General features: G+C 41.7%; 1 protein-coding gene across 1 annotated transcript in view; it reads left to right on the top strand.

Annotated features, from left to right (window-relative positions):
* The window catches only part of LOC144249966 (spermatogenesis-associated protein 31E1-like), a 107,231-nt gene that overhangs the window by 58,297 nt on the left and 27,753 nt on the right, over positions 1-21,181 (top strand). The window contains exons 4-6 of the mRNA XM_077792205.1: positions 8,562-8,619; positions 9,246-9,306; positions 9,561-13,248. Coding sequence (XP_077648331.1) covers positions 8,562-8,619; positions 9,246-9,306; positions 9,561-13,248 — 3,807 coding nt within the window. The remainder of the gene's footprint in view (positions 1-8,561; positions 8,620-9,245; positions 9,307-9,560; positions 13,249-21,181) is intronic.

Genomic DNA, 21,181 nt, shown 5'->3' with positions numbered 1-21,181 from the left:
ATTGGGTTATGAGACCTGTGTCTAATCAGTGCATTAACCCACTGGTAAGGATTAACTCTAGTCAAGGAGGGCATGGCTAGAGAAAGTGTGTAACTAGGGGTGCATCTTTGAGGTTTATATTTTGTTCGAGTTAAGGAGAACCATCTCTCTCTCTTTCTCTGTTACCTGGTGCCATGTTCCCAGTTGTTTCCCTCTGCCACATCTTTCCACCATGATATTATGCCTCAACTGGAGCCATGAGCAAGGAACTCTGAAATTGTGATCCCCCAGAAAACTTTTCCCCCTCTACAATTGTTCTTGTCAGATGTTTCATTATAGGAGTGAAAAAGCTGTCTGAAACAGGGAGCCTCAGCTTCCTCAAGTCTGAAAAGGTAAAATAAGACTGATTTTCACAGGGTTGTCAGGAGAATTAAGATGAGTTAGCAAATAAAGTAGCCTGAAGCACAAGACCAGCAAGCTGTGAGATCTCTATGACATGGCTTCTGATGGTATCTGCCTTTCCAAGTTAAGACAAGACCTAGGGGATTCTCTGACAGGCTGCAGAGCAAGCAAAGCTGATTTAAACATTGTCCTTTCTGACAGTGGGGGCACAGCCCATTGTGGATGCTGGAGTCTTCCTTGCACTTAACCCATAGAAGATGAGAGAATCAACCCACCAGACATTGCTGTTAGGCCATATGGGTCCTTTCTGAGCACAGTATTCCTCTATGATGGCTCAGCATCAGCCACCCTAAAACCAGAACAGGGCTAGGGACCACAATGGCTTTGGTGGCAGTGAAAGATCCAGGCAACAGTGGTCCCTCATTATGAAAATTGAAACTTGACTTACAAACACCCAGCTTAAAGTGCTCCCGAGAGAGCTGCCTTTAAGCTGTCAGCTATACAAGCCACAGCAAAGAGCACTGCATGCCCTCAAGGCTGGTCCTGTGGCCTCAGATGCTGCCGCACATCTCTGAGTTCCGGATCCTTCTAGCTCTACTTCCAAGGATTTGGTCAGTGCTCAATAAAATACTGCATAAAGTGTTAGCACAGGCCTTCACTTAACACAGGCTGCACAGGGTAGATTTTGTCATTGTTATTTTTATTGAGCACAATAAACATCACCAGCACAAGGGTATAGAGTGGGCATATCAGGAGCACAACTCCAGTTGTGTTTTTCCTGAGACAGATAGGACAAGCCCCAGTATATGGAAGCCCTGTTTCCCTCAAGGTTACAGTGGGTATTGGAGGGTGAAATATCAGCACACCTCAGTCTTCCTTCAGGCATCTCTGCCTCATTCCTGCAATACTGCCAGTGGGCAGGATGGCCTTCCAAAGCTAGTAGGCCCTGGGGCTGCTGGAGGGGGGTTTTACAAAAATTTGAGAGCTGCCTCCAAGTGCAGAACACTAGAAAGGATGGAATTCAACAGTGCCCATCAATACCTCCCAGCCCAAGCAGTAGTACCACATCATGCTGTCACGCCAAGTGGTACCTGATATCCTGACTCTACCTTTCTCAGAGGTGAAAATTTGATTTCATTTGTGGGTACCAGTATGATCTTGATGTGACTCAGAGCCTGAGGATCCTCTACAAGAAATAGAAGAGACCAGTTCTGGATCATTTGTGACAAGGTCATCAAGGGTTCATTCCCAGAGTAAGAAGGAAGACAAAGACAGTAAGAAACACACACTGTGAGGAGTGCATTGGGAATGAGAGTGCAAACTTGGGGAATTTTAATGTGCTTTCTGTGCAAGGAGGTGCAGGATCCTGCCAGGCACTTAGAGGGGTTTTGACCACTCAACCTACATTCCTGTGGTGTGAGCATTTTAAGAACTTTGGCTCTAAGCCTGTAGGAACCCTCACAAGTGGGATCTTCATCTACTCCTATGTTGCAGATTTAAAGAGGATATTTTTATTCAAAACCCTGATTTGAAATCCATGTGTGTTATAGTTGCTTTAATCGCTCTGTTTTTACACTAGTTTTTATTTGTACACCATATTTATTGTGCTGATATTTCCATTAGCAATCATCTAGCCAAAGAGAGAGGTTAAGTTAACTAACCAGAACTATAGAAATCATGAAATATTCCTTTGAAAACAAAGGAATATATTAGTTTAAAGACTTTTTTATGCTAACAGAATAATTTACTTAAGAGAAGCCAACATGCCTTTTCTACTAGGTACAGGATGTAGGCAGATAAATATTTGCCAAATGGAAAAAGCATGCTAGTGAGGAAAGACAAACATTTTTTTTCATCTTCTCAAAAGTCATACAAAGGAGAAAACAAAACCAACAGGGAAATTTTTAAAAAAAATACCTTTGAAATCTCACTTTGTGGTAGAGGGGTTGAAATTTAACACAGAATATCATTATTTTTTAAGCCTTCAATTTTAGAGATGGTTAACTCTTCCAGGTGATTTTTCGGGTCATGGGAAAAGCTGGTAGTAATTTCAATGCTGCCTAAAGAAAACAGAACATTTCCTTTGTGAACAAACACTCATTGACTTGGACAACAGCACTACAATAGCCTATTAGTCTTAGAATCCCTTACCAAATCTGCAAATTTTTTTAATAAGAGTGAGAATTCAATTAAAGATAGTTGACTATATTGTAATCAGATGGAATGGGTGGACTTAACTGGGGCATATAAAAATATACTTTGTAGTTTAAAGAATTTTTTATGCTAACAGAATAATATAATTTAGCAACCCATTCTAAAAATGGTGTTTGTTATTAATATTGTATGACATACTGGAAAGACTGACACTTTTTTGGGAGAGAGACTCAACATTTTTATCATTGTTTTGTATAGAATTTTAATATTTTGTCAAATTTTTAGTTATTTAATTTGTAAAAAACCTTTACATTGTACAGCCTACAGGAAATGCGGTATTGGTTTTAAATTTTATGAAGCTAAGCAATTAGGTACAATTGTAATAGAAGTCAATTGATCTATAAAATGAATTAACTTTCATCCTGCATGCAGAAGCTACCTGTACATACTGTTTCATACTTGCTTTTTTAAGTTGCTTTCACGAAGCAGATATTCAACCTTAATGAGTGCTGCATCTCATAGACTAGTAGAAAAGATTCGAATTGTGTGTTTGAGTCGGAACCTCTTCTGGGAAACTCCTCTGAAAATTCAGCTTAAAATTTCTATGGAAACACAGACACATCCAATTGTATGGCACTTTTATCAGGGGTTTTTAATAGAAATAATATTATACTTAGCGAGCACATGCACCTATATGCACATAGGAAAAATGTGGAAATTGTACTTTAATGAAATTGAATTCTTTAAAGCTCAGTTGAAAACTAAGTGAAACTTCCAGTGGAAATGCACTTCAATTGCCATTTCCCATTTAAAATGAACAGCAGTACAAATGGCACATAAGCCTAAATACTGAGAACTTGCCCACATGATCTGAAATGAACTCTTGGATCACAATAGTTCACCTAAGGACAAATCTCAAGGTGCACATTGATAATTAAAGTAGATTCTCAATTTAAGCTGCCTGCAGGTACTATAACAGTACTGCTCCTTCAAGTTGTTCTCAGAAAGTACATATAAATTACTTTTGATTCCTTCATCTAACATTTTGATAGGAATAATTTTAACAGTTTGGCATAATTTTAGTGAGAAGGGAGGGTCAGGACACTGAGATATGGAATCAACAGTTTATTAATGGCACCAATGCTCAGAGGGATTATTTCTAAAGCCTGAGCCCTGAGCATACCACAGCTTTTACTTCTATATATAAGTTACTCCTCAGAAAGAGAAGGGATAGAAAAAAATCAATAGAAATGAAAGCTGGAAACTTACTGAATTTGATATAAAACATAGTCATCTTGTTTCTATGCTTCCCCTTTGTAAAAGTGGGTGTGGGGTAGATGGGTAAATTGGGGTGTGTGTGTGTGGTGATGGGCAAAGGTGTGCCACATGCAGTTGAGGGGAGAAATAAATAATGTACATGCACTGATGCTACTTTCAATGCTTTATTCACTCAAATCATTCAATTCAATTTCACTCTATAGGATATTTTTTCTTTCAGTATTTAATTTTAGTTGTGCTTGGACACAATACCTTCATTGTATTTTACTTTTATGTGATGCTGAGGATTGCACCCAGTGAGCCAGATGAGCCCTCTACTACTGAGCCACAAAACTTGCCCTTCTATAGGTTCTTAATCAAGAAAATAACAATCTTTAATTCTGGGCACTATAATAGACATAATCAATTCCAAGTCAATTCTAAGCACTGCAATCATACTTAATCATGACAGACTTATTGCAGACATTCCCTCTGCTTGATAAGCTCAAGTGTCAGATCCAGAGTCTCAAGTCTTGGGTTTTAATTCCAGCAGATTCACACTCACTCATACTCCAGTGATCAGGTCAGGAATCTGTGGAGGCTTCATAATGGGTGGAACAGATGAGTGGTTGAGGAGATGGTCATAAGGAGAAATAGCTGTTCTCATCAGGGTCAAGATGTGGCTGTAGAGTTGGAGAATGGTGAGGATGATACAGAAGATTAGGTAGATAATGAAAAGAGTTGGGATGTCAGTCCACATTTCCTCATCAGGCTCTCCAGCATCGGGGCACCAGTGTGGGTTGGTTGAATGTCTCTTATTTGCTACATCATTTATACTAAATTTGGGGGTTTCTGCTTGCCCTTTCAATCCGTATCACACATGACTGGGTTTCTTAATGACGTCTTTAATTCTTGGGTCAGGACATCTGGTCTGGTGGTTTCTGCCCTGATCTCTCACCTGTGATTCTTATCAGGGCAAAGGAAAATGACAGTGACTTCACTTCGAGTTTTATCAGGGTTGTGGAAAGTGACTTATTTTAGAACACCATGCTTGATAACAATATAAGAAGGCTCTATAAGCTTGTCTGGTAGGGACTTCAGTTGTATTTGAACATAGTTTTAAAATGGAGTTGTTTAGGCTAAGACCATCCTCACAATGTGTGTGTAGACATGTTCCCAAAATTTCTCTTCAAGTTTAACTTACACTGATTTTACAAACAAAAATACTAGAAGCATACAAAAATGTCCCTTGAGGGTTTATTTCAATTTTTATACTTAGTTTTGAAAGGTTGTAATAATAATGTATCAATTGTTTTTTTTTGTTTGTTTGTTTTGTCTAAACCCTTTAGATGAAGATAGTAAAATAAAATTTGAAAGTTTAAATCTTCTGAAATGGAAATGAGGACAACTACCCCATTCACAATATCCTCAAAAAAATAAAATATTTGGGAATCAACCTAACAAAAGAGGTGAAAGATTTATATAATGAAAACTACAGAACCCTAAAGAGAGAAATAGAAGAAGATCTTAGAAGATGGAAAAATAAACCCTGTTCATGGATAGGCAGAACTATCATCATCAAAATGGCGATATTACCAAAAGTTCTCTATAGTTTTAATGCAATGCCAATCAAAATCCCAATGGCATTTCTTGTAGAAATAGATAAAGCAATCAGGAAATTCATATGGAAAAACAAAAGATCCAGAATAGCAAAAGCAATTCTAAGCAAAAAGAGTGAATCAGGCAGTATAGCAATACCAGATTTCAAACTATACTACAGAGCCATAGTAACAAAAACAGCATGGTACTGGTACCAAAACAGGCGGGTGGACCAATGGTACAGAATAGAGGACACAGAGACCAATCCACAAAATTACAACTATCTTGTATTTGACAAAGGGGCTAAAAGCATGCAATGGAGGAAGGATAGCATCTTCAACAAATGGTGCTGAGAAAATTGGAAATCCATATGCAACAAAATGAATCTGAATCCCTTTCTCTTGCCATGCACAAAAGTTAACTCAAAGTGGATCAAGGGGCTTGATATCAAAACAGAGACTCTGAATCTGATAGAAGAAAAAGTTGGCTCCAATCTACATACTGTGGGGTTGGGCTCCAAATTCCTTAATAGGACACCCATAGCACAAGAGTTAAAAACAAGAATCAACAAATGGGACTTACTCAAACTAAAATGTTTTTTTTTCACAGCAGGAGAAACAATAAGAGAGGTAAATAGGGAGCCTACATCCTGGGAACAAATTTTTACTCCTCACACTTCAGACAGAGCCCTAATATCCAGAGTATACAAAAACTCAAGAAATTAAATAATAATAAAACAAATAACCCAATCAATAAATGGGCCAAGGACCTGAACAGACACTTCTCAAAGGAGGAAATACAAACAATCAACAAGTACATGAAAAAAAGCTCACCATCTCTAGCAGTCAGAGAAATGCAAATCAAAACCACCCTAAGATTCCATCTCACTCCAGTAAGATTGGCAGCCATTATGAAGTCAAACAACAACAAGTGCTGGTGAGGATGTAGGGAAAAGGGTGCACTTGTACATTGCTGGTGGGACTGCAAATTGGTGTGGCCAATTTGGAAAGCAGTAAAGAGATTCCTTGGAAAGCTGGAAATGGAACCACTATTTGACCCAGCTATTCCCCTTCTTGGACTATTCCCTACAGACCTTAAAAGAGCATATTATAGAGATACTGCTACAATGATGTTCATAGCAGTACAATTCACAATAGCTAGACTGTGGAACCAACCTAGATGCCCTTCAGTAGATAAATGTATAAAAAAAATGTGGCATTTATACACAATGGAGTATTACTCAGCACTAAAAAATGACAAAATCATGGCATTTGCAGCGAAATGGATGGCACTAGAGCAGATTATACTAAGTGAAGCTAGCCAACCCCTAAAAATATGCCAATTTTTTTTCTTTTATATAAGGAGAGCAACTAAGAACAGAGCAGGGAGGAAGAGCATGAGAAGAAGATTAACATTAAACAGGGACGAGAGGTGGGAGGGAAAGGGAGAGAGAAGGAAAATTACATGGAAATGGAAGGAGACCCCCATCATTATACAAAATTACGTATAAGGGGAAGTGAGGGGAAAGGGGGAAAAACAAGGGAGAGAAATGAACTACAGTAGATGAGGTAGAGAGAGAAGATGGGAGGGGAGGGGAGGGGAGAGGGGATAGTAGAGGATAGGAAAGGCAGCAGAATACAACAGACACTAGTATGGCAGTATGTTAAAATGTGGATGTATAACGGATGTGTTTCTGCAATCTGTATACGGGGTAAAAATGGGAGTTCACAACCCACTTGAATCAAATGTATGAAATATGATATGTCAAGAGCTATGTAATGTTTTGAACAACTAATAATAATAATAAAATAAAGTTAGCATAACTAAATAAGCATAAGAGAAATTTCAGTTCTATGCTGAATTGAACAAGGCAAGAACATATTGTATGGAAGAGTTGAAATTTCAAAGAGAAGAGATCCTGAAAATAAAGAAGTGATCTGGAGAAATAAAATTTCATAGATAATAAGAATTTTCAAACAGTATGAAATTGATGGAGCTCAGAAACCTACAAGGAAGGAGGGGATGTCTATGTTCCAGGAGAAAAGAGTATTGAATTGACTGAGATCTTCTCTGACAGGGTGAGCAAGTGGAATTGGAAGGAAGGAACTAGAAGGCCAGGAGAGTAGAGGACATGCTGGCTGAAGGGTGGAGCAGAGGGGTGGTGCTCACTTTTCTTCTTGTCCTTCCCCAAATGACAGGATTCCTTTGTGATGAGAGGGCACAGCTCTGTGACATAGGCCTGGGCCCTACTTTCCATTGCTGAAGATGTGTTTCAGGACTCATTTGTCCAAGTGACACAGTGCAATTGAGATGATGGAGAATCCTCTCTTTCCTCTAAATAGCATTAACACCACATGGGTGAACCCTCGCTTTACAACCTGGGCAATGGATATGATCCTTGCCTTTGTGGGTGGACTGGGGATCTATCTCCTTTTATTTCCCCACTTCCAGGGTAATCCATCCTTCCCACCACCAAGGAAAAAAGAAAAACTCTGGAAGGTAAGAAATCCTCAGGTCACACCCAACAACAACAAAAAATGTTCTCTTTTGTCTGCTTTTCTTTTCACTTTTCCAAAATAGGTAGACACACTTCAGAAAAGAGAAATTTCAGGACAGAATAGAGAATGATTCTGGGGTAAGCAGGGCAGAGCAGGAGATAGTGTGCACTAGGATTTCTCCTATCTGGAAGTCTTAGACCACATAGAGAGGTCTGGACTCCCAAGAGTGCTTGGTACCTCTGGAAAGGACAGGTCCCGAGAATTGCTCCATCAGCTTCTGCTGGTAAGTATCTCTGGAAAATGTCTTTCCTCTGTTTTGAGATGAAGTGGGTATGAGGACCTCCATCCCTGGCTCTCAGGTCACCTCTGGTCTTAGGAAGCAGAACTTTGCCTGGCAGCTGAGAAGAGCCTGTGGAAATGAGTCCATTCTTAAGCAGAAGATAAGTGAATGACAACATTCATAGTGTAATTTATTCAGAAAATCCTCTTTTGTGCTTTCCAAAGGAAAAAAAATGAAGTATTTTGCCACTTTAAAAATGTTTTCTGAATAAAAGGGTTTCCACTAGCTAACTGAAGAAGTCCTGCTGTTCAGAAACATGAAATGTCTACAGCTAGTCTACGAGAACACAGGGAGAACTGGGACTCAGCCACTTTTTCTATATTGTCTGTCAGCATGTGAAGGTGAAGAAGGTGCTGTACAAGTGCAGGAAGAAGAGTGGAACTCTGAAAGGTAACACCCTGCCCTTTTATCCCAGAGATGGTATGTTGTCCCCTTTCTCCAAGAGTTCAGAGCCATGTCCCAGAGGAAGTTGGTTGCAGAGACCTGAGAGGGAAGATGTTGGTAAGGAACTCATCATATCAAAGACACTTCTCAGATTCCGTGCTTAGAAGGTGTGGTGGATGAAGGGTGGGTGATGTCCAGTAGGGTGGTGTGGACAGCACTTGAGCAGTAGTGCCTAGATATGGAGGTGGGACATTCAGGTCCACCTGTGGTCAAGCTGTTTAATTCTGTTAAAGCCAATTTCTCTTTGAGGTAACCAATGCATTCTCACTATAAGGTGGTTGTGAGGATCATGCAGGTTATTGGAGGTAAAAACAACCTGCAAATGATAAAAATGTGGCTTCTCCCAGAGTCTTTATATGACTCTCATGCTGTACAAGTGCATCCCTGATCACCACCATGTCAGGCCTAGACTGCATAAGCTATTCAAATTTGTTCCTCTCCTGGTGGACTTGACACTGAGGCTTAGCCTCCAGTCTCATCTCCCATGATCTACCCCAAGGGGGCATTGCACTTAACATCCTGTGAAATCTGGGATCCTCCTTTCTCTACCACAATTTATTTACCATTTCCAGGTTTAGGCAATCGCCGGATGAATCTGATGGAGATCCAGAATCTGATTTTACTTCTGCAAAGGTGAGGAGCTTTCCAGTTCTCTAGTGTTTTCCCATCAGCATCTGTAATGTGATCCTGAAGCTCAAGACTGACTTAGTATGTGTACTCCAGGTTGTAGTGGCATGTGATTGATGCCCTGGTGGTAGGAATAGGAAGAGTTTGATGAAGACAGTGTAGGGGCAGTGGAGGATCCATAGGCCAAAACTTTTCACCCCTGCCCAGCCTCTTGGTCCTTCTTGCTCCTGGCTCTAACTTGTGCCTCTTGTCTCCTGTAGTCTCCTAGGTAAGCTCTGGGACAAGGACAGTTCTCCTCTACTGGTAAATGAAGATGTTGCAGGTGAGGTGTTCATCCAAGAGCCTGCTGGAGTTCAAGAGCTACCTCATCAACATTTAGAAGATCCTTCTAACATCATACCCCCATTAGGTTCTCTAGCTCCTCTGACCAAACACACTCTGCCTTGGGCCTCATCCTTATCAGAAGAACATGAAGACAAGTCTGACTTGAATAGAAACACACTGGACATTGTTCCACAGAGCTCTCTTGTAGGTCACTCATACTGGGCATCCCTGATCACCGCCATCTCAGGCCTAGACTGCATAAGCGATTCAATTTTGTTCCTCTCCTGGTGGTGGGCAACTGCCAAGCTCTTATTTTTCTCTACCTGGGTATATGGAAAATCCAAGCAAGAACATATTTTTCACCATCCATCAGACCCCACAATCTCAGTAGACCCCACACGGTGGCAAGTAGAGTCTGGAGGCCTCTCTTTCATCAACTCTGATGTACAAACACTCCTAGAAATTCCAATCACCAAAAGAGCAGAACTAAAAGTGTGGAAGGAAAATATTAAAAATGGGTCCTCTTTCAAACAAATGAGTCCAGATTACACCATGTATTCTCTGGGAAACATGTTGGAGTTAATGGGTAGCAAGAGAGATACCACTGCACAAACCTTTGGGAACACAAAAGACAAACCAGAGCAGCTTCATGATTCTCAGGATTTCTCTTACCACAAGGACTTGGGGAGTACTTTAGAGAAAAAATACAGCCAGCTGTTCTGGGGCCTGCCCTCTCTGCACAGTGAGTCCCTGGTGGCTACTGCCTGGGTCTCTAAGAGGTCCTCTACTGCACAATGTAAACATGTAGCATTCAACATAGTCTCAGAATCTCTCTCAGTTCAACATCAGGATGAAGAAACTGCACAGATTTCTCAGGAGGAGCTCTTTTCCCAGGAGGAGGCCCAATCCCAACTTTTGGCACAAAACTTGTCCCCATCTGTGGCTCAGGGTCAGACCCTGTTTAGCACTTCATACACTTTTTCAAACCTACCACATTCTTCATCCCAGATTAAGCCTGGCACAACAACTTGTTCTAAATCTGAAAAGAAGGAACAGACTTTCTTCCCAACTGAAGAACAACATTCAGAATGTCCCTTGCAGAACCAAAGGAAGGTCGTATTCTCTGAGATCCAAAAGACTCTGGAAGACCTTTACCAGCCAGCTCTCAACCTTCTGCAGGGAAGATGGGCTTCCCAAATTTCCAACTCTGTCTCAATAGCTGCTGAGGATTCTGCCAGCCAGGAGCTAGAGAACAGACTCGAGCAGCATATTCAAGAAAAGATAATCAGTGATCAACCACAGCTAGGCCCTCACTGTACATTTCTCACATCTCAGGAACAGATAGATCCTCAGGATCAATATACAGGGAAGAGTCAATGCCACAAAAATGATGAATCTGGCCCCTCACAGTCAAGCCAGTCAGCACTTACTGATAATGATCTGCAGAAGATGGAGCAGCCCAGCCAGTCAACACTTGCTGGTCATGATTTGAAGAAGATGGAGACTAAGCACACTGAAAGACTCTCTACAATGGGCTCTGTAACATTCAAACTAGATTTCCCAAACAAGGATCTAGAACCAGAACTACAGAAGCAGTCAGTAGATATATCCTGGAGCTCAGGAAGCACCTTGGGGAAGATTCAGAATGACAATATGGAGGTTTCAGAAAGTTACTTGAGGAGGAACAGGAAGGGTATTCCAGAAAGTGACTTATCTACAGGCCTAGACAAGAAAATTTTGGAAAAAGTCCTGCAAGACCATCTGGGCAGAAAGTCAGTGCAGATAAAGGAGGGCATGATCCCTGTGTGTGTACGTGGATCCTGGCTTGCTGCCAACTATGCTTTTCCAAAGTCCTACATGCACACAAAACCCATCTATCAAGCCTCCTCCAAGTACCAGCAATCCTATGTAAACACTGTTCAGCAGCTTTCCTTTCTTGACCCTGGAACTCACCTGAAGCTAGAAACAGATATTATGAGGTCTCGGGTGAGGCGCAGGTGGAGTCCATCCCTCCAGGCTTTTGATCCCATTAATTACACCTTAGGTGAGGCTCAAACCTCACCCCTTCCACAGCCTGCCTTTTCCTCCTCAGCCTCCAGTGACTACAGGGCCATTTCCATTGCCAAAATTGGCAGTCTCCTGGAAGAACTTCCTCAGAAAGGTCAGAGAAAGAGGGTAATAAGAAAAAATTTATTTCCCACTTTACATAACCCCCTTCCTGCACTCTCACCTTCAGAAGCTCAGAAGACCCTGCGAGGAACCCCACTGGGTGGCAGGCATATGACTTCAGATGCCTACATGTCTTCTGATACCTATAGCCATCTGGACATGAACCAACAGAGTACAGTTCTTAGAGGTATTGGGAAAGCTAGCCTGGAGCCCAGTCTAAGCCTGGATATGGCCAGTTATGAGACACTGAAACAGAGTAAAGATGTGGCCTCAGGAGACCCATGTTCTGGTGCGACAATGCTAGAAATTAAAGTAGGGACCCAATCATCAACGGCTACAAAGACAAAGGAGACAGAGTTGGAGAAGAAGAAATCATCTGAATGGGAAGTGACAGTGGAAGCCTCTGTGATGGCAAACTCCCAAACCATCAATGTGAATCTGAAGAATGTAGGGTCTCTGGGAAACATGAAAAGCCCCTCCCGGTCTAGAATATCTATTTTGCAAGATCCAGGAGACCAAAACCTGAAAACAAAGATAGGTAGTGGTTTTCAGGTCAAAGTGGAGTGTGAGTCAGAGGAGCAACACCAAGACCAGTTCACTGGAGTCCAGCAAGATTGCCTCACTAATGAGCTCTCCACCACAGACATTTCACATTCTGGGGTGTCCCTGTCCAACTCGAAGAGCTTTTGCAGGATTCACAAGTCAATATCCCAAGCTCTATGTAATGCTGTAATGATAGCAGGGAGCAGCCAGGAGCAGAAGGAATCCAAAGTCACAAATGTTGAGGTTCCTGGAAAGAATGACACTGAAATGATTTGTATAAATAAAAGCCAAGAGAGCTTTCGGAGGTCCAGACCAAGAGAGGAGGAAGGAAGTTCCCTAGAGTGTGGGTTGAGCCCTTCTGACAAAGTCAAGGACATAGACACTACTTCAACCAAGTCCTTCTCTTGCTTTCCAGAGAAGGAACAGAATCCTCCAATAAGCTATTGTAATATCAAAATGAAGGACTTTGTGCAGTCTTTTAACAATCATCCAAAAGGAAAAGGGAAGGAAAATTCCCTGAATAAATTCAACCTCCTGTCAGCTACCACCCATACCCAGAAATCAGCAACAAGCCAAATATCCAAGGATATTAGGGTGCTTGAACCCCAGGCCCTCATGAGAGTTGTTGGACAGACCCTTATGGACAAGCTGATACTTCAACGTAGAAGTATTCCAACAGAGATATATGGGCATAAAGAAGAACCCCAGATGCTACTGGGTAGGCAATCCTGTCAACCCAAGGGTTCTTCCTACCCAGAGAGAAGACAAATGTTTATAGACATTGCCTATGGTCCCCAAGCAAAACCCAAGGACCACAGCCCCAAGAACAAGTGGACAGAAGACAATAATTGGACCTGCAAGCCTAGGAATGTTGAGCCTCCAGCCACCCCCTTCCAACTCAGGCCAATTGGGGTGAGCACGTTGAGCCACCTTCATCATTACCCAACTTGTTTTTTTCAAAATGGTGATGTGCATGGTCAACCAGGTCTTGTTTACCATGAGTTTCCTGGTGAAAAAACTTTCAGAAAAAAATGAATTCAAAGGGAGGAAAAACTGTCATCATGTGAACCCCTTCTCTAAAGACTAATGTCTTCTTCCCTTCTGGGATTTCAATTGCTTCCTAATAAATTGTTTTTTTTCCTTTTCTCATCAGATATATTGATATTTTTTGTGTGTACTCCAGTGGGGTATGAAGGGGGTTGGTGTTTACTCTTTCTCAGAGTGGCTGCTGGAAGGGACAGGACATTCAGAGGACCCACCCACATCTCAAATTCTCTCATTGTGCCTGAAGGATTCCTCATTCAGTCATCACAGAAACAAACAATAGAATGCCTTGAGCCCTCTCAGGATGAGGGAATCTTGTGAAGACTCCACTCCACAGTCTGACTCTATCAAACTTTCCCTTGCTTTCCCTCTCTCTGTAACTGTATACAACTTTGGGAATGGGTGTATAAAAGTGACAGAGTCCAGTAGCCTCACATATGACAAAGTAGGCATGGGAATGTTGGGGGGGAAACTAGTGTGTTGGTCTTAAAGTTAGGAAAACCTTGTTCCTTAGATTTTCTAGTGGGGAAAGAAGTATGTTTGATGTGGGAGCCCCTTCTCTCCCTGATATTGTTTGGAATATATATGGGACTGACAACCCCTCTTAGCTCAGCCTTAATAACATGGCAGTGTCACTCAACTCCACATCTGATTCCAATATTTTCAAGAGCAGCATCCAAGATAGAACTTGCAACTCTGCATCTAGGTGGGGGCCACAAAGTGATGTTGAGTGCTGCATGGCCCCTGCGCATGGTCACCTCTCTTCTCCTCTAGAAGGGACTGTGCATATACTATCTGACTGATAGTAGTTCATGGTAGATATAAAGTGGAATGTGTAGAATAATTGATGTTTAGAGCCAAGACAGAAGGAAGAGTGTAATTGGATGCCATGGAGTGCCATGAACAGGAAGCCACTGCCTTCCCATGCTAGCTACCAGGCTAGCATGAGGAGACCAGATTGTCTGAGTTGTTCACTGGTTCAGCCTAGACCAATTCCAGGGCCTGTCTACTGTGGTTTCCAGACTACAGGCCTGGAGAAAGCCCTTTAGCTCTAATATACAACAGAAATAATGCAAAGCCTTCAAGCAAGGAAGGTTAAATTCCTAAGAGTAAATTTAGTAAGTCTGCTTCTGCCCATCTTTGCCTCTTAAAATCCAGAAGAGATGACCTGATATTTGGTGGAGTACCCAGGACTAGGGAACTCTGGCTGTGATTCAGCCTGGGGACCTTGACACATGTACCTGGCCTTAGCACTGCTTCCATGGACAAAGTGGGGTATCTAAAAAGGTCAAGGTCATGGCATAGGGTTTCAAAGCAGTTCTCTCCAGGCTTCTAGAATTTGCTTGTCCAGAGACAAATGGGCAAAGAAATGATTTGACAGAATTTGTATATACAAAGGAAAGTAACCTATCCAAAATGTGTGAGCCTTCTAGACTGGAAGGAGATAAATATTCATTTCTGCTGAGCCTCACTCTTCTTCTAGTAGAGGTTTCCTCTTTCAGGGGTCATCCTTTAAAACAGTGAAAGGAGTGATCATTTCCCTGGGCCATTCCATACTATTCCACAAGCCTGTGTGTGGTGGGAAATGGACTCCACCATCGTGGCCATATTCATTCCACGGTGGAGAGTCCTGTGCCAGGAAGTGCCACCAGGAACAGAATACACTTATAGGTTCTGTCTCCATACCTGTCAGGACCCTGAATGTGGGACTAGGAGGCCAGTTTGGATGGGTTCCAAAGACCTCTTTTGACCCACATCCTAGGTCTTCTAAAAGGATGACTGTTACAGATGGCCACATTGATAAACCAGCCTGAAACAGCAAAGAGCAAATCCCGTGACTACTGGTCCTGCTGCTTTATGAAAGGTTAGTGAGAGGGAGATCCCACAAAGACACCCTGGAGACCTCCACACAGATCCACTCTGAGACCTCCAGAGACTCCAGAAGATCTTCAGAGTTTTCCACAGAGACCTCCATAGATACTCTCACTGAAACCATGACAGAGGCTCAAAAAGAAGCCCCCAAAAGCCCTCTGACTAAGAGATATTCATAGACACCAAATGAGATCCTCCCAGAGATTTCCAACACAGAACCACATCAAGAACAATTTCTCAAAGACACTTGGAGAGAAACCTCAGACAGAGACAACACACTCAGAAGACAAATTTCCCACAGAGAACTCATATCCATTCTTAGGAGCCTGTGCAGCCACACAAGAATAGGTCTTTTGCATTGCATCTCAAAGTTCTTCACAAAGTGGAAACCCAGGAAGGAATCTTCAGCTGAAGCTACCTCCTTGGAATGCCCACATATTTGTGTATTTGAATAGTGTCATTTTTCTTCTGAAAAAGCGTTACAGTTTCCACATGCAAATCTGAAAAATCCTTTCCTATGGATCTGTAAATTATTTCCTAATTTTTCATTAGCTTGAGTACTGACCCACAATTTAAGTAATCACAAACTTCAAAAATGAGTAAATTTCTGCCAACATCTCATAACAGATAACAAAATATTTTGGTGGTGATGGGAAGAAAACCAAATAGTAGTGTCTATGGAGTTCTTGTAGGTCTCTGGAGGTCTCACCAAGAGGGCTTTGTGGAACTCTCTGGAAGTCTCAGTGTTGGTGGCTCTGTGAAGGTCTCTGGTGGGGACTCTGGAGAGTGTCCCTGTCACTTGCCTGATTGTCTTTCCTGGAAAACTGCACCAGAACTTATATTCAGATGGGAACTGCTCATATTAGACAAATGTCCTACAACTGAACTATACCCAAATTCCTGATGAGATAGATGTTTTATTTTGTATAATTTTAGTAATCAACCATCAAAATGGCATAGAGGACTGCATTTTTTGTTTTGTTGAGGACAAGTCTTGAACTCAAAATTACTGAGTTTTAAGGTTGGAAAAATGATGATATGGGTGCTTAGCAAAAGCACTTGGGAGCAAGGTGAACCAGCAGAAATACAACTGACTCACTCTAATTCACCTTCACCTGCACAAAGGGTTGTGGTGGAAATTATGGATTACCCTGGAGGCAGAGCAATAAAAGGAGAAAGAGACCCAGTCCATTTTTAGCATACCCTGCTTAGAAATGCACAGCCTTGGAAAATACTGTTGTTATTCTTATATACTGTAATTGTTCTCTTTTTATTCTCATTTTTTTTCCACTATGCCCTGTACTGGTTCATTCTGACCCACTCCCTTAGTTGCTATGTTTTTGACTCACTAGTATATTTTTGTTTCTTTGGTTGGTTGGTTTTTTTCTATAAGACTGTACTCTACCTTCTAAAAGGGGCCAAAGGTTGCTACAAGGTCTTCTACAAGGAGATGACTTGCCTAATGTCCTTCTGACCCACTGATGAATACAGGTTCCATGTCTTGCTCCAAGACTTACACAGTGATTTATTTCAAACATGCCACAACACATTCTTAGATTTGAGAACACTGGATTTATTTGTAAAAGGGTGTGTGGGAATGGGGGATTATATTTGGGGGATTCTGTGTATGTGTGATATGTGTGCATATGTATGATGTGATAGGCAAAGGTGCGACATATGCAGTTGAGGGAAGAAATAAAGAATGTACATGTACTAGTGCCATTTTCAATGCTTTATTCACTCAAATCACTCAATACAATTTCATGCTATAGGTTCATTTTTTTCAATATTTTGTTTTAGTTGTAGTTGGACACAATAACTTTATTTTATTTAATTTTTGTGTGATGCTGATTATTGAACCCAGGGCCTTGCATGTGCTAGGCAAGTGCTCTACTTCTGAACTACAACTCCAGCCATTCTACAAGTTCTTAAGAAAATGACAGTCCTTAATTCTGGGCACTGCAATAGACATGATCAATTCAAAACAAACAATTCTAGGTCAATTCTAATCACTAAAAACTTACTTAATCCACAGACACTCCCTCTGCTTGCTAAGCTCAAGTGCCAGATTTTGAGTCTCAAGTCCTGGTCCTTAAGTCCAGCAGATGCACATTCACTCAGACCCCACAATAATTAGGTCAGGAATCCATGGAGGCTTCTCATTGGGTGAAGCTGAAGGCTAGTTGAGGAGAGGGTCATAAGGAGAAGCTGCTGTTCTCATCAGGGTCAAGATGTGGCTGTAGAGTTGGAGAGTGGTAAGGACAATGTAGAAGATCAGGTAGATGATGAGAAGAGTTGGGATATCAGTCCACATGTCCTCCTCAGGCTCTCCAGCATGGGGGCATCAGTGTCAGTTGGCTGAATGTCTGTTCATTTGTTACATCATTTATACTAAATTTGGGGGTTTCTGCTTGCCCTTTCAGTCCCTATCAGCTCCTTACTGGGTGTCTTAGTGATGTCTTTCATTCTAGGGTTATGACATTCTAGGGTATGGTGTTTTCTACCCTGATCTCTCTCTTCTGACTTTTATAAGGTGAAGTGACTTCACTCTGAGTTTTATCAGGGTTGTGGAAAATGACTTATTTTATTAGGCTATGCCTGATCACAATATTGAAGGGCTCTGAAGGCTTGTCTGGCAGGAACTCCAGTTTTATTTTAATATGGAGTTTTAAAATGGAGTTGCTTAGGCTAAGGCCATCTTTATACTGTGTGTATAGACATGAATCCCAAAATTCTATTGAAGTTTAACTTTCACTTTTTTTACAAAAAAACTATTAAAATCATACAAAAATTTATCTTTTTAGAGTTTATTTTAATTTTTGTACTTAGTCTTATGAATTTGTAATAATCATGTATCAATACTTTTGTCTAAACCCTCTAGTTGAAGATAGTAAAATAAATTTGAAAAGCTTTTATTTAAAATTAGCATGACTGAATAAGCATAAGAGAATTTCAGTTCAATGCTTAGTTGATCAAGGCAAGAACACATTGTATGGAAGAGTTGAAATTTTTAAGAGAAGAGATCCTAAAAGTAATATTCCCAGAGAAATTAAATTTCCAGACATAATAAGAATTTCCAAAACCTTGAAATTATTGAGCTTAAGCAGAGATCTACAAGAAACAGGCAATATCTGGGTTCCAGGGGAAAAGAATATTGAATAGACTGAGGTCTTCTCTGACAGGGTAGGCAAGTGGAGTTGGAAGTAAAGATCTAGAAAGCTCAAGAAGTCAGAGAACATGCTGGCTGGAGGATGGGGAAGGGGTGTGGTGCTGCCTCCTCTTCTTGCCCCTCCCCCAATGACAGGATTACTGTGTGATGAGAGAGTACAGCTCTGTGACATAGAGGCCTGAGTCCCACTCCCCATTCCTGAAGAGAACTCTCAGGATTCATGTGTCCAAGTGACACAGTGAAATTCAGATGAGGGAGAATCCTCTCTCTCCTCTAAATAGCATTAATGCTGCATTGCTGAACCCAGCTTCACCACCTTGGCAATGGATATGGTCCTTGCCTTTGCATGTGGACTGAGGATCTTTCTCCTTTTGTTGCCCCACCTCCAGGGTAATCCATCCTTCCCACCACCAAGGAAAAAAGAACAACTCAGAAAGGTAAGAATCCTTCAGGTCATATCAAAGAAAACCAAAACCAATTCTCTTTTGACTAATTTCCTTTCCACTTTTCCAAAATAAGTAGACACACTTCACAAAAGACAAAGCTCAGGACAGAATAGAGGATCATTCTGGGGCAGGCAGGGCAGGGCAGAAAGAGAGTGTGCGCTAGTATTTCTCCTAACTGAAAGTCTCAGACCACATAGAGGGGTATGGACTCCTGAGAATACTGGGAACCTCTGGAGAAGAACAGGCCCTGAGCATTGCTCTGTCACCTTCTCCTGGCAAGTGTCTCTGGAACAAGGCTTTCCTCTGAATTCGGCTGATGTGAGCCTGAGGTCCTCCATCACAGGGTCTCAAGTCACTTCTGGCCTTTGGAAGCAGAACTTTGCCTGGCAGCTGAGAAGAGCCTGTGGAAATGACTCCATTCTTAAGCTGAGGATCAGACTAAGGATATTCAAGGTGTAGTTTATTGAGACAATCTCCTTTTGTGCTTTCCACAGAAGAAAAATTAAGTATATTACCACTTTAAATATATTCTCTTAATAAAAGGGTTTCCACTAGCTAACTGTAGAAGTCATGCTGTTCAGAAACCTGGAATATCTACAGCTTATCTAGGAGAACATAGGGAGAACTGGGCTTCAGCCTCTTTTTCTATATTGTCTTTAAGCATGTGAAGGTGAATAAGGTGCTGTACTAGAGCAGGAAGAAGAGTGGCACTCTGAAAGGTAAGGTCCTGCCACCAAGAGGTGGCTTGTTGTCCCCTTTCTCCAAGAGTCCAGAGCCATGCCCTAGAGGATGTGGGCTGCAGAGACCTGAGAGGAAGTATGCTGGGGAGAAAATCATCGTATCACAGACACTTCTCAGTTTTTGTGCTCAGAAAATGTGGTGGGCCAGGGTCCACCTACTGGATCATGTCCAGTAGGGTGGTGTGGGCAGCACTTGAGCAGTAGTGCCTAGATATGGAGGTGGGACTTTCAGGTCCACCTCTGGTTAAGCTGTTTCATCTTATTAAGGTCAATTTCTCTTTGAGGTAAGCAATCATTTCTCCCCTATAAGGTAGTTGTGAGGATCATGGAGGTGGGTGGAGGTAAAACACCCTGTAAGTGATAAAATGTGGCTCCTCCCAGAGTCTTTATATGACTCTCACTGGTCATTGGGACTTGGACACTGAGGCTTAGCCTCCAGTCTCATCTCCAATGATCTCCCCCAAGGGGGTATTCCACTTAACATCCTGTAAAATCTGGGATCTTCCCTTCTCTACCACAAAATCATTTTTTTTCCAGCTTTGGGCAATCGCCTGAAGAATCTGATGGAGATTCAGAATCTAATTTTACTTCTGCAAAGGTGAGGAACTTTCCAGTTCTCTATACTGTTCTTCCCATCAGAATCTGTAATGTGATTCCCCAAGGCTCAAGGCTGAAACTAGTAGGAAGACTCTGGGTTAGAGAGGAATATGACTAAAGCTCTGGTGTTAAAAATAGCAAGAGCTTGGTGAAGCCAGTGTAAAGGGCAGTGGAGGGTCTATTGGCCACAGGTTTTCACCCCAGCCAAGCCTGTAGCTTGTACCTCTTTTCTCCTAAAGTCTCCTAGGGAAGCTCTAGGACAAGGACAGTTCTCCTCTACTGCTACATGAAGATGTGAGGTATTCTTGCAAGGGCCTGCTGGTGTTCAAGAGCTACCCCATCAACATTTGGAAGATCCTTCTACCATCATACCCCCATTAGTTTCTCTAGCTCCTCTGACCAAACACCCTCTGCCTGTGGCCTCATCCTTATCAAAGAACATGAAGACAAATCTGACTTGAATAGAATCACACTGGACATTGTTCCTCAGAGCTCCCTTGTAAGACACGCATACTGGGCATCCCTGATCACTGCCATCTCAGGCCTAGACTGCATAAGCTATTCAATTTTGTTCCTCTCCTGGTGGTAGACAACTGCAAAGCTCTTATATTTCTCTACCTGGGTATATGGCAAATCCAAACAAGAACATCTTTTCCACCATCCATCAGACCCCACACTCTGTGTAAACCCCACAAGTTGGCAGGTAGAGTCTGGAGGCCTCTGTATCATCAATTCTGGTGTCAGATGCTGCTGAAAAATGGTAATCACGAAAAGAGTGGAACGTAAAGTGTGGAAAAAAATCCTAAAAATGGGTCCTCTTTCAAACAAATGAGTCCAGATTGCACCATGTATTCTCTAGGAAATATGTTGGAGTCACTGGGTAATAAGAGAGAAAACAATGTTTAAACATTCAGAAACACAAAAGAAAAACCAGAGCAGCTTCATGATTCTCAGAATTTCTCTTACCACAAGGCCTT

Source organism: Urocitellus parryii, chromosome 13, assembly GCF_045843805.1.
Source record: "Urocitellus parryii isolate mUroPar1 chromosome 13, mUroPar1.hap1, whole genome shotgun sequence".
Taxonomy (NCBI): Eukaryota; Metazoa; Chordata; class Mammalia; order Rodentia; family Sciuridae; genus Urocitellus; species Urocitellus parryii.
Note: the sequence above shows the minus strand (reverse complement) of the source record. Positions and strands in the feature narration are given on the sequence as shown.